Source organism: Barbus barbus (assembly GCF_936440315.1).
Source record: "Barbus barbus genome assembly, chromosome: 32".
Lineage (NCBI taxonomy): Eukaryota > Metazoa > Chordata > Actinopteri > Cypriniformes > Cyprinidae > Barbus > Barbus barbus.
Genome location: NC_136760.1, coordinates 22,564,655 through 22,577,515, shown reverse-complemented (window position 1 = coordinate 22,577,515; position 12,861 = coordinate 22,564,655). Strand labels below are relative to the sequence as shown.

The 12,861-nt window shown below is 38.3% G+C and overlaps 1 protein-coding gene across 3 annotated transcripts in view; it reads left to right on the top strand.

Annotated features, from left to right (window-relative positions):
- rnf213b (ring finger protein 213b) overlaps positions 1-12,861 on the top strand; it is a 30,198-nt gene that overhangs the window by 3,105 nt on the left and 14,232 nt on the right. For all 3 annotated transcript variants that reach the window (XR_013782589.1, XM_079389297.1, XM_079389296.1), the window contains exons 7-27: positions 87-290; positions 395-608; positions 704-759; positions 859-1,021; positions 1,103-1,246; positions 1,479-1,577; positions 1,665-1,793; positions 1,957-2,116; positions 3,348-3,515; positions 3,605-3,754; positions 4,372-4,979; positions 5,066-5,225; positions 5,304-5,521; positions 5,713-5,856; positions 6,023-6,175; positions 6,352-7,543; positions 7,847-8,031; positions 8,155-8,304; positions 8,402-12,325; positions 12,465-12,601; positions 12,695-12,793. Coding sequence is in view for 2 of the 3 variants with exons in the window: in XM_079389297.1 (XP_079245423.1) it covers positions 87-290; positions 395-608; positions 704-759; positions 859-1,021; positions 1,103-1,246; positions 1,479-1,577; positions 1,665-1,793; positions 1,957-2,116; positions 3,348-3,515; positions 3,605-3,754; positions 4,372-4,979; positions 5,066-5,225; positions 5,304-5,521; positions 5,713-5,856; positions 6,023-6,175; positions 6,352-7,543; positions 7,847-8,031; positions 8,155-8,304; positions 8,402-12,325; positions 12,465-12,601; positions 12,695-12,793 (8,457 nt within the window). In the remaining variant the exon portion in view is untranslated. The remainder of the gene's footprint in view (positions 1-86; positions 291-394; positions 609-703; positions 760-858; positions 1,022-1,102; positions 1,247-1,478; positions 1,578-1,664; positions 1,794-1,956; positions 2,117-3,347; positions 3,516-3,604; positions 3,755-4,371; positions 4,980-5,065; positions 5,226-5,303; positions 5,522-5,712; positions 5,857-6,022; positions 6,176-6,351; positions 7,544-7,846; positions 8,032-8,154; positions 8,305-8,401; positions 12,326-12,464; positions 12,602-12,694; positions 12,794-12,861) is intronic.

Below are 12,861 nucleotides of genomic sequence, written 5' to 3'. Positions count from 1 at the left end.
ATAGTTGTTAGTGTTTTAAATAATGACTTATGTATGCTTTAAAAGACACCACAATATCATCATAATTTTGGTTTGTTTCTTTGTAGCACTGTGATGGGACTGATGAATCAATGTGCAAAGAAGCTGATCTCAGAAGTGGTGTTACTTGTTCCTGTCCTTCATTTATTGAGAAAACCGGAGGCAAAGTCAGATCCAGGCTCAGCTATGAATGAACAGAGATGGGCAGGGCTTGAAAAAATAGAGTATCCATCTTTCAGGGAGAGAATTAGAGGACTCCCTGAGAAAAGGAGGTTTGTCCAAATACTTTTAGAGGAACTCATTTTTATTTCTCAAAATATTAAGACTTGAAAACAAAATGTGAGGCATATTACATGTGTTGTCTCTAAAATTGTAGGATGGTCCTTCAGCTGATCAAAGATCACTCATCAATGACCAAGGATAATCCTTACTTGTTGAAAAGCTGGCTTTCCATGGTGGCTTTTGAGGATGTCCCTGAGTTTGTCCAGTTGACAGGAATTGTTCCTGAGCTCCTAATCCAGAGCCTGATGTATAGAATGAAGGAGACTGAACGAAACACTGATTCTAACCGCACAGAAAAAAACCTGGAGGTACATGATTAAGGTCACATACCTAGCTCTACATGTTTTGTATTTGGCACAGAGAATGTTTTCTTACCAACAAATATTTGATTTTTAAATTGCAGGCAACTGAAAAGGTTCTGAACGTCTTGTTGAAGAGGGTTGAGGAGGACAGAGAACGGTGCGCAAGTTTATTAAATGTGGTGTTTATTAAGTAATCTTATTCTTAAAACTATTATTATATTAGGCAGGTATTAATGTAGAAATTCTTTAATTACAGAATCATGGAGTCCAAGTCATCTGGCATAATCCTTCAGTGTTGCGGAAATGTTCACAAGAGCGCGTGCAAAATCGCTCGAATTGTCCCACAATACAGAGTCGCAGTGCTCTCATTCAAACTCTTGCTTAAAATGGCTGAAATTGATTATGATAATTTTTCAAAGGTACAGTATCATTGAGATCTTCTTGAAAGCAATTTTAAAGGTGGTAGTGCATCTCTGTAAGCAAATTATTTTATTTTGCAGGGTGGAGAGGAAATGAAACAAAAACAAAATCAGCTCTTGGCCATGCTTAATGAAATTCAAATGGATTTCAGTAAATGGAGAGATGGGCTGCTACACAATCCTCTGATGAAGGAGTCCAAATTTACTTACCCTAAAGAAATACAGGTGTAGTAATCAGTACAACCGATCAACTTAAAGGTTATGCAAGACTTTAAGAATGTGAAACTACTTCAAACACTGTTCGCTGTTCTTTGAATTATACCAAGAGATCAATTTGTGTCTTTTAGATCCTTTATCAGTCAAATGTCTTTGCACTATGCAAATTTTCAGGTCAGAGAACTTGATAATTGACTGGATCTAAATAATAATTTTTGGTTTTGTTAATGCTTCTTTGTAGTTGTGGAATGATTTGTATGGGATTGACTGTTCAATACCAGGCGTCTCTGAAAGATGGAAGGACTTATTAGACCAAGACCTGAGACGAAGACTGTCCCATGTGAGATATAAACTTTATTTTAGAAGTATATACTGTACATTGAAAATTGTACATAATATATGTCACCATCCTCCTTTTGTTTTTCAGGTCTCTGACACTGACAAGATTATTGTATGCTGTCTGGAGATGTCAGCGAAGTCTATCAAGAATAGTCATGCAAACCTTCAGTCTTGTTTCAAAGAGATGTGTCAGGCTGCTGTTAAGAACCAGTGTAAGGTAATGTCAACTTTTCATGCTGAAAGAATTATATTGTTTATTATTTTTGCAGTATTGTTGTACTGAATGTGTCACTGTCTTGTTTTCTGTTTACAAAAAAAAGTAGATTGGTATATTTGTAAGTACTTGTTACCTTTTTGTATTTGTTTGCTTTTTGCTGCAGGCAAATAAGGAAGTAGACATTTTATACCATATTTTTACCAAGCCCATTTCATGGCCTGTTGTGTCCTCCATTATTGTGGAGTCAGCAGCTCGCTTTGGAGAGGATCATGAAGGTCGTCTACTGGACCCACAGTCAGCAATCAACTTCCTTTTGTCTCAAGGTGCAGTGACAGGGTCTTACAAGTTTCATGATTTTAACATGATCTAACAACAAAGTGAATAGTCAGAGCAGGGCCGGCCCTGGCCAGTTTGCTGCCCTAGGCAAGAGTTTACCTGGTGCCCCTTGCCTCACATTAACATTAGTAAATGTATTAACTAACTTGAACTAACAATGAACAATACATTTGTTACAGTATTTATTATTATTTTTGTTAATGTTAGTTATTGAAAATTAACCTTATTTTAAATAGTTTCCTGTGAAACTATAAAAATATAGGTGCTGCCTAAGTTACATTATAAATTAAACACAAACAGCGAGAATAATTAACATGCATTCCTGCACAAAACTGTATTCCTGAATACTTCACTAGCATACAGTAGGCTACTGTTTAATCTTCAAAATAAATTTGAAAAAGTGTTCGATTTCCAGTATGGCAGCAATGTTATATACAATCATTACCAAAATCAACTTAAAAATACCATCAATTCCCAAATACTACACAATTACAGCATAAAAATATTATAAAAACGTGTTATCATGGGACACGAAAAATGACACGATTATGTTACAAAATCTCAGATCTCTGGAACTCCAGACATAGTTATTTCCCTATTTTAAACTTTTAGACAATAGGCTTTCTAGACTAGGCCAACATAAAGTTTGTCCACAATTTTTACCTCATTTATATGATAATCATTATTCATTAGGCATACATCACATTACCTCTGTCTTTGTTGTTTTTCTTCTTCTTCTTCTCTCTCTCTCTCTCTCTCTCTTTTCATACCTGTGCACCAGAGGGCTTCGGTCTTTTTGACAGTGATAATGTATTAGTGAACATCTATCACAAACAGGTAACTGATGTGGGCTATGTGGAAGTGCAGCTATGCAGGGTAGATTGATAATGAGTCAAACCGGGGTGAGTCGGGACTCGGTTGGGAGAGCAATAAAATAGTTATACTTTTGTGGGACGATCACTTTTATGTAAAATTTTCAATTCATAGTATTGAAGTAGTATTGGTAATAAAAAATAAATAAATAGTTTAAAAAAAAAACCCCGCCCCTATGGATCGATTGCACCCCTAGCATTTGCCTGTTCCTCCTATGCCATGGGCCGGCCCTGAGTCAGAGAAAGTAAACTTGGACACAGTTTTAGAATCCTTCATGTATAAACATAAATACAATATGGGCAGCAGTTGTTTATTAACATTGTGGCTTATGTTTAATTTTCACAGACAAATGGAATCAGTGGAAGTTGGAAGATGATGCTAGTCGTTTAATAGCAGATTCTCAGTCATTCTTGGGTTTTCTGATTCAGACCCTTTGTCAGGGAAGTATACCCTTGGGCCACCTTAAGACCATCATTAAGTCTAAGAGTCAATTTCAGAAGCTTTACAACCAGTGTAAGTGTGATGAACTTAGTATCATTACGACTTATAGATGTCTCTTTAGGCACAGGCTTATTCATTGTTTGGTTTATTTTTGACATCAGATAAGAAGAACAACAAAGAAGAGAATATCTCAATCGATGTGTCAGAGCTACTCAGTCAGAGAGAAGATGACTTAAAAGCCTTTGAACAACAGAAGGAGTACATGACCAAGCTTATTAATATGCTGGGGAAGATTACTGATATTGTTGATGGTAAGGACCTTAGGACAGGGGTTTTCAAATGATTTGATACCAAATATGATGAACCCTTTGTGAGGGACCCCCTTCCTAAACTATTAAGATGAAATATCCATTTATACTGTGTCTGAAAAATAATAAGTGTGATATTATAAAGACAGCTTGCTGTTTCCAAAACTAAATAATTTCCATTTATATTGTTGCATTACCTGGAGACAAAGCAAATTATTCAAATATTTTCTGTGAAATATTTACTTTGTATTAAGTTGACAGTGCAAGGAAGTACAATTTCTATTTTATATATATTTTTAAATAAAATATTTTTTATTTATTTCTTAAAAATGAAAGCTATCAATAGAATACAAAACACCATCATGATTAATGTCATGATTTCCAAATAATAATATCAAATGCAATACCATAATAATATCAAAGTCGGTAACTCTATTTACACTAACTGCATTAAATCTAAATTTTTCATTGACCCCAGTTTGAGAAACCCTGCCTTAGGATACATTTGTCAATGAAAGTTCTCTGAAGATTTAGATCAATTTATAATGTTCTATATATATATATATATATATATATATATTTATTTATTTATTTAAAGAAATGTTATAACTTTGCCTCAGTACCAGAGGTTTCTTCCCTTGAAGACATGGTCAAAACTGACCAGCAGATGGTAACTCTGGACAAACTGGTGGAAGTGCAGACATATTTCTCCAAAGAAGATCTTGACAAAAACAACACAAGGCGAGTGTTATTCTACAATGTTGATCTACAAGTCCTAGACATGGCACGGGAGATGCATGAAGTGAAGACCAGCAACCTTCTTCTATCTTTATGGCGAGAAAAGGCAACAAATTTTGTGCCTTACCATTTGTCACTAGACCTTACAGACATTGATGACAAAATCTGGAAACCTTGTCTCACTGACTTCCTCAACCTTGGTCTACGGATTGCAGTTGGAGACACTTGTTTTAAAGAGGTGGACCAAGCTTTGAAATGGTGTGAGGACAGGGGTGAAGGAGATCGTTTAAAGAAAGAGCTTACTTTGATGGCCACTATGCTGAAAAGCCACCAGGAGCTGGATGAGAACTGGCCGGAGCATCGTCTCAGTCAGATTCAGGAATACAGACGCCTTTACCATGCTGCGGAATCTGCTGAGGTCATACTGAAAATAAAAGATAGATTGGAATTACAAGGAGACTTCAGACATATTGATAGCCTGATTCAAGTGGTAATAAACCAATCATTATTGTCATTATATTTATCATATATGTATATTTGTTTAGATTTGTGAACATTTTATTCTTCTATATATAGAGAGATGACTCCTTCAAACAAAATACTCTGGGTTCGCTGAGTGATGACCTGATCAGAGCCAGGCAAAAACTGGCAGATGTCAAATGCCAGCACACAGCCTGTCTGAAGGCATTTTTGGAAAGTGATGCTCTGATAAAATGGGTCAAAATGCAAATTCCAAGTAAGATTTTTGATTTATCTTTTTAATAGTGTTGTAGTGTGGAAAAATCATAAATCAAAATCTGAATGTTTCATTCAGGTTTAAAGGACCTGAAAGTCTTTATGGAACTGGCCACAATTTCTGCTGGAGAGAATGATGCAGACATTGATAGGCTAGCCAGTTTCGAGACTGTTGTGATGGGCTACGGCCCTTTGCTTTACTCACTACCAGAAAATGCAGGATTTGAAAAGTTTATTGGCTGTGCCAAGCAAGTATGGGGCACCCTTGACAAAGATGAGAAACTCATGGATAAATTGGTTAGTTTCTGCAAACACTTAACTAATTCAATAATTAAATGTAAATTGTTCTGTACACCTCTAATATTCCATTTAATAGGTGTTGAATTATTCTTCTTTTAATGCAATTTAAAACTGCCAAGTCACTATCGTGGAACATGACCCATACACGCTTTTAATGTAGTGTTGGCGATATACAATCTTGTATACAGGTAGACTCCAATCGATGGTTGGATTGGCTGAAAGGTTTAAGGGAGACTCATGGTTCTGTTGAACAATCGTCTTTGTCCATGGCCTCAGCTATCAACACTGGAGGTGTTTATCATGTGGGCTGGCCTGAAGATTTCAATGGGAAAGTGAGTAGACACTACTATAAAAATGTTCAGAGCTTATAGTCAAACTTTTTTTTTAACTTTTCCACAAAAATGTTTCTTTAAATTAGTCAAAGTATTTTGTGCAATAGATGAGTCTGTGAACATCTACTTAGTAACAGAACAATGTCTTGTTGTGATATGTTTGTAGACAGGTTTGGGCAATGTCTTTTATGTGAAGGTGACAAAGAAGGAACAAGAAAACACATACAATCTTAATGAACTCTTAGAGCTTCAGAATAAGCTCATGCTGATGTCTTCTAAAGGGGAGCATGGAAGGGAGCAAGTCAACAAGTTTACACAAGTGGGTCCATTATTACAATATCACAATTATCACCAGCCTTTTGCTAGAAATATTAAACTACTGATGTCTGAAAACATAAAGTTCCAATAAAAGATCAGATCTCTATATTTGCATCATTTTATTCAGGAAAATGGGCATTACTTTTGTGAAGACTTACCTTTATTTTCATCTTGTAGGTTTTTGAAGGAGTCCAGAGGATGGGACGTATCCTCCTTCAGTTGCGCACATCGGGCAATATGCTCTTTCGAAACTGGGAGGCACAGATAACATGCAACCACCAAGATCAACCCTGCATTCAAGTTAGCTTTACCATGTTGAGCAAGTGTGTTGTATATCATGGTGTGGTTGAAGAGGAGCTTCAAAAACTGTGTCGCTCTCTGGAGAACTTTCATAAAGACTGGTGTAACCACTTAAATAAGATACGCTCCCAGTACTACGCATTGAATCATTACACCTCAGAGCAAATCGTTTTTCTTTGCGAATGGATCAACAGTGTTAGCATCGAAAGGAAACCTGTGCCACAACAAATGTGGCATCTTTTGACTCCTATTAAACCAGATTGTACCTTAAATGAGATACGAGAGGCCTTGGAAAAAGCAACAGAGACAGAATCTATGATGCAAGATGACATGACAGAGGAATCAGAACAAAACAGTGATTTTGACCTGCCTTTGAGTTTCGGTTTACTAGATGTTGGTACTGATTGCTTGGAGGACCTGTGGCAGCAATTTAAAGAGAATATGTCCAGTTTCCTTACCCATCAAGTGGACATTGAAACACTTGGACGATTTCTCTCCAATCTGTCTGCCATGAATCAAATGGACATCAAACGCAAGCTTCCTCCTATTCTACAAGAGGGAAGGCCAAACCTTGTCCAGTGCCCTGTTGCGGAATTGATTAGCACAACTCTGTCTTTTTACACAGAGAGTCCAGAGCATCCTCTTCCAACATCTGATGAGATATTAATGTGCCAGGAGGAGACAACTGAACAGGAGGTGGAGATCTTCCTCCGCCGATGTCTTGGATTCCAAGGCACTGCAAGCAATCATCAGAAGATTTACTCTTTGGTCAATCCAGGTTCACTGACTTATGATGTGAGCGTGGCACTGGTGGAATACTTTGAGAGACTAGAAGAGAGTGCTGGGACTCATTACCGTCTAGTGATGGTCTGTCTTGTAAACCAGGATAGATATGTCCCTTCCTTCTTCAGCAACTATAAAGTACAAACAGGTCTGAGTATATCTGCAGAAAGAATTAAGGACTATCTTTGCCATCACTTACGTATCCCATCTGAGCTTGTTCCCCACTCAAAGGTCTATCCAGGGGAGCTCTCTGTCTGGATGATTTCATCCCAACGTCCAGCTGTTGGTATGTATTAGATTTTTGTATATTGAAGTCAACATGAACAAAATGGACTCTATTTGATTTTTTAAATGCATTTTCTTGACTTAATGTGCAAGATTTATAGTGCATGATGTTATAAATCCCTCTTATTTTTCAATCCCTTTCCTCCAGCCATTTATGTGTACTAAGAAGTTGTCATTGAAAATGTCCCGTTGTGGAAGTAAAACAGGTTGCGTTTCATGTTGCCTTGATATGGTGAAAACGTTACCAAACATTATACTGATACTCTCCTCTTTTTCTCTGGAATTTTTCCTATTATTGGTGCAGGAAAGTCACTATATGTCAAGCGTCTGTTTGAGCAGTTCAAAAGAGAGTTTCCAACAGCCACCTGTCTAACAATCAGACTCATCGAGCCCTGCGTTGACATGGATGGATTTGTCCAAACCCTGTCCGAAAGACTGGCTCCACTGAGAGAGCAGGACCCTGTGGTGTTGCATATTGATATTGCAGCAGTATGTTTTATGAAACAATATTTCATTAATTTTTTCTATTTTATAACATGCACTATTATATACAGTACTAACTGTGGATCACTAATAAGATAATTTGTCTCACTACAATTCTTTTTACGTCAGTTACGTCATGGCTTGGAAGAATTCCTATTCAAATTACTCATTCTAAGATGTATTAGTGACAGCAATGGAACTATATGGAGGAGAAATGCAGCTCACTTGGTGGCAATTGAAGCACTTCAGCAAGTTCAAAAGAATCAAACCCAGTTGGAGGTGCAAACCTACTTTTTCCATTTTGGTAACTTTTTGTTCTTTGAATAATTGTTGAGCTACAGGCATTAACCTGTTTTTTTGTTGTTGTTTTTTACAGCTAACCAATGGTTTTTTGCATGCGCTACCTACTATCTTCTGCAGACCTCCTAAAGATGTCAAAGCTTTGGAGATCAATAGAAAAAAAGATGGGTACACATCCTTAGATCCACTGATGGATAATGAAGAGTTTAAAAGTGAGGCCATTCAGAGACCCTACCAATACTTGAGAAGATTCAACAGGAATGAGAACTTGGATCGTTTCAAATATCAAGCTCAATCTGTAGAAGGTGACCCGGTTGACTGTCTCCATCATCTTTTATCAAACTACAGCCTGAAAGACCCATCATGGGCAGAATTAAAGCACTTCACTTGGTTTCTTAACCTGCAGCTTAAAGACTGTGAGAATTCTTTGTACTGTGATTCAGACTTTCTTGCTGACAATTTAAGTGGTTTCAAGGACTTCATAGTAAAATTCATGATTCACATGGCTCGAGACTTTGCCTCTCCATCCATTGACATCTCTGATGAAAGCCCCACCTTCTTCTCTGAGAATGAGGATGAGCAAGATATCCTAGCCCAACTATTTATTCGAAAACGATGGGAAAATGAACCTCACCCATACATCTTTTTCAATGCAGACCATTTCACCATGTCTTTCTTAGGATTCCATGTGCAGAAAAATGGGGCAATTCTTAATGCAGTTGATCCAAGAAGTGGCGAAATATTAATGTCTAATGTGATGACACAAGATCTCTTTTCAGACATTGAGCAACAAAAAATTAACCTTTCAGAGAACTTTGATGACCTGTCCAGAGAAGACAAGATTCGAAAAATATCCTTAGTTGTTGGTGCCAAAAAAGGCTGGGGAAAAGGAAAATTTGATCCAGACCCCACGTATGAACTCACTACTGACAATGTCATGAAGATGTTGGCCATTCATATGAGATTCAGATGTGAGATTCCAGTGATCATCATGGGAGAAACTGGCTGTGGGAAGACACGGCTTATACGCTTTCTCTGTGATCTGCAACGTGAAGGCAGGAAGGTTGAAAACATGAAACTAGTCAAAGTTCATGGAGGTACTACTTCTGAGGTCATCTATAGGAAGGTGCAAGAAGCAGAAGAACTTGCTCAGAACAACCGTCAAAAATATGAACTTGACACAGTTTTGTTTTTTGATGAAGCCAACACAACCGAAGCAATATTTGCTATTAAGGAAGTGCTATGTGACAAAACTGCACAAGGGTACCCTTTGAAGAAAAATTCTGGTCTGAAAATAATTGCTGCCTGCAATCCATACAGAAGACACACACCCAGAATGATTGAGCGCTTGGAGCGTGCTGGGCTAGGATACAGAGTGAAAGCTGAAGAAACAGAGGATCGCCTTGGTAAAGTTCCCATGAGACAGCTTGTGTACCGTGTGCACCCTTTACCCCCAAGCATGGTGCCCCTGGTATGGGATTTTGGACAATTAAGTGATTCAGCCGAGCTCTCTTATATCCGTCAAATTGTGAAGAAACAAATAGAAGAACATGAACTGCCCCATGCATGCCAGAAAGTGATCACAGAAGTTTTGTCTACCTCTCAAAGATACATGCGCAGTCAAGCAGATGAATGCAGCTTTGTAAGTCTTAGGGATGTGGAGAGATCAATGTGTGTCCTAGTTTGGTTTTACAACCACAGAGTTGATCTTTTTCCAGGTTACCACAGGAATGAAACTGAGCCGATGACTTTGAAGTGCTTGGTGCTTGCCATAGGTGTTTGCTACTACCCATCACTTGAAAACAAAGGGACATACCTAGCGAATATGAGCAAATGCTTTCCTTGTCCGTTCAACTCCAAAGAGTCACTAGAGCAGGAGATAACTTCATGCCAAGACTTGTTTCTTGAGAAAATACAAACAAGAGATACAATTGCCAAAAATTTGGCCTTGAAAGAAAATGTCTTCCTCATGGTCATCTGCATTGAGTTGAGAATTCCACTCTTTCTGGTTGGCAAGCCAGGGAGCTCAAAATCTCTTGCTAAAACTGTTGTAGCAGATGCAATGCAGCGCCAGGCCTCTCATTGTGACTTATTCAAGAAACTTAAGGAAGTTCATATGGTGTCTTTTCAATGCAGCCCTCACTCAAGCCCTGAAGGAATCATTGGAACCTTTCGGAACTGTGCCCGTTTCCAAAAGGACAAGAACTTCAATGAGTATGTGTCAGTAGTTGTTCTAGATGAAATAGGACTTGCAGAGGACTCTCCTCAGATGCCACTGAAGACATTGCACCCTCTTCTAGAGGATGGATGCATAGACAGTGATAACCCACAGCCACATATGAAGGTTGGATTTGTTGGAATCTCAAACTGGGCTCTCGATCCAGCAAAAATGAACAGAGGTATTTTTGTGTCCCGTTGGGACCCAAGTGAGAGAGACTTAATAGAGACGGCCGAGGGAATCTGCTCATCCTCCCATAACATTCTTCTCAAAATCAAGCACCTCCTGCCAAAGTTAGCAAAGGGCTACCTAGACATCTGTAAAACTGACAGTGAACAGTTCTTTGGACTCCGAGATTATTATAGCTTGGTGAAAATGATTTTTGCAACAGTCAACAGTTCAGATCAAGAGCCATCTGACAGTGAGTTGGCAGAGGCTGTGTTGAGAAACTTCAGTGGACAAAGGGATGATTTCGATCCTCTTGTTTACTTTCAGGATATCTTTCAGAACACTGAAATCCAAAGGCCAAGTACACTGAAAATGATTGAACAAAATCTTGACCCCAACAGTGACAAAGATTGCCGGTACCTTCTTTTGCTCACAACTAACAATGCTGCCTTGTACATTATCCAACACCACATTTTTTCCAAGGAGAACTATACATGCCCTGAAATTGTCTTTGGATCAGGATTTCCCAAAGACCAGGAGTATGCCCAGATATGTCGCAATGTGAGTAGAATAAAGGCATGCATGGAGACAGGTCGAACAGTCATCCTTTTGAATCTCCTCAATTTGTATGAGAGCCTGTATGATGCCTTGAATCAATACTATGTCTGCTTCAGTGGACAGAATTATGTTGACTTGGGACTTGGTTCACATAGAGTAAAGTGTCGAGTTCACAAAGATTTCAGACTGGTTGTGGTGGAGGACCAGGAAAAAGTCTACAAAAAGTTTCCTGTTCCACTTAAAAACAGACTGGAGAAGCACAAAGTTGATAGGAGTACGGATTTGAATCCCTGGCAGCACAGAATTTTGGAAAAACTCAAACAGTGGGCAGAAGACTTCTCAAAAGTTCATCGATCCACTGAAGCAAAATTCATCTTATCAGATGCCTTTGTTGGATTCCATGGGGATGCTTGTGCCAGTGCACTTCTGCAGGCTTTAGAGAAAATACAAAAACGGGGCCATGATAAAGCTGCTCAAAACAATGAACTCCATTGCATTCCCAAGTGTGATAGTGAAATCAGTGAACCAAGTAAAGAGGGCTCTGATGTTAATGTGGCCAAGGACATATACATGAAGAAAGAGGTAAGTGAGGCGTATCACATTGATGAAGATGAGGATGTGACAGAGTCTCAAGAGGAAATGAACAAATTCCCTGATGAGGAGGAGGTGAAAATAGAAGGAGAAGGAGAAGGTGCCTCAATGGAAGTTGACAACAAGGTACAAGATGCAGAAGTTCTTGAAGACACTGAGACTCTTGGAGATGCTTCTGAACTTGTGAAAATGGATGAAGATCCTGTTGACATTGAGGCAAGAGACAGCATGGACTCAAACGAAACCATGGATGAGGAAGAGCAAGTCTACGAAACTGCCAAAAGCTTTCTCTTGAATTGTGCCTCACCAGACTCTGTACTTAGGTTAAAGTATTCAGAATTTGCAAATCAGGAGAAAGACAAACTTCAGAGAATCTATTTTCATGAGCAAAGCCATCAATCTCTCAGAGACCTATTAGACAACCATCTGAACAAAAATGATCAGGACAAGAACAGATTCTTGGAGGTAATGTTTACTTTTGTAGAAGTTTACCAATGCATATATTCTTGTTAAAGATTTTAAGCAATGTGCACTTGATTTTATGTTTTATCTCTACCAATTTACCTGGCAAAATCAATGTACTGTATATGTTTTCTGTAACCAGGTAACTACATTCTCAAATCTTCTCACTGGAGCTGATGTGAGAAACCTTGCCCCAGCCTTGGGCTTGTCCACTGAGCGGTTCCTTCTGTTGTCTTTACACCAATTTGACACAGAAGCTTCTTTTTGCAGCAAGATACGGTAATGTTTATATTATTTTTTGTTGACTTTATTCAGTACTTTTCATAACAAATGGTCAACAATTTCTAAAACATTGTACCTCTTTTTCCAAAGGTCCTTCCTGAGGGAATCTGGACTTTCTCTGCACATTCTTTTGGTTCAGATGGACATGGAAGAATCATTGTGCAAAAATGAACTTATTGCTTCAGCAAAGTAAGTCCTTCGATGCTGGTTAAATCAGATTTCAGTGTATTAACACCCCATACAACAGGAGTTAAATT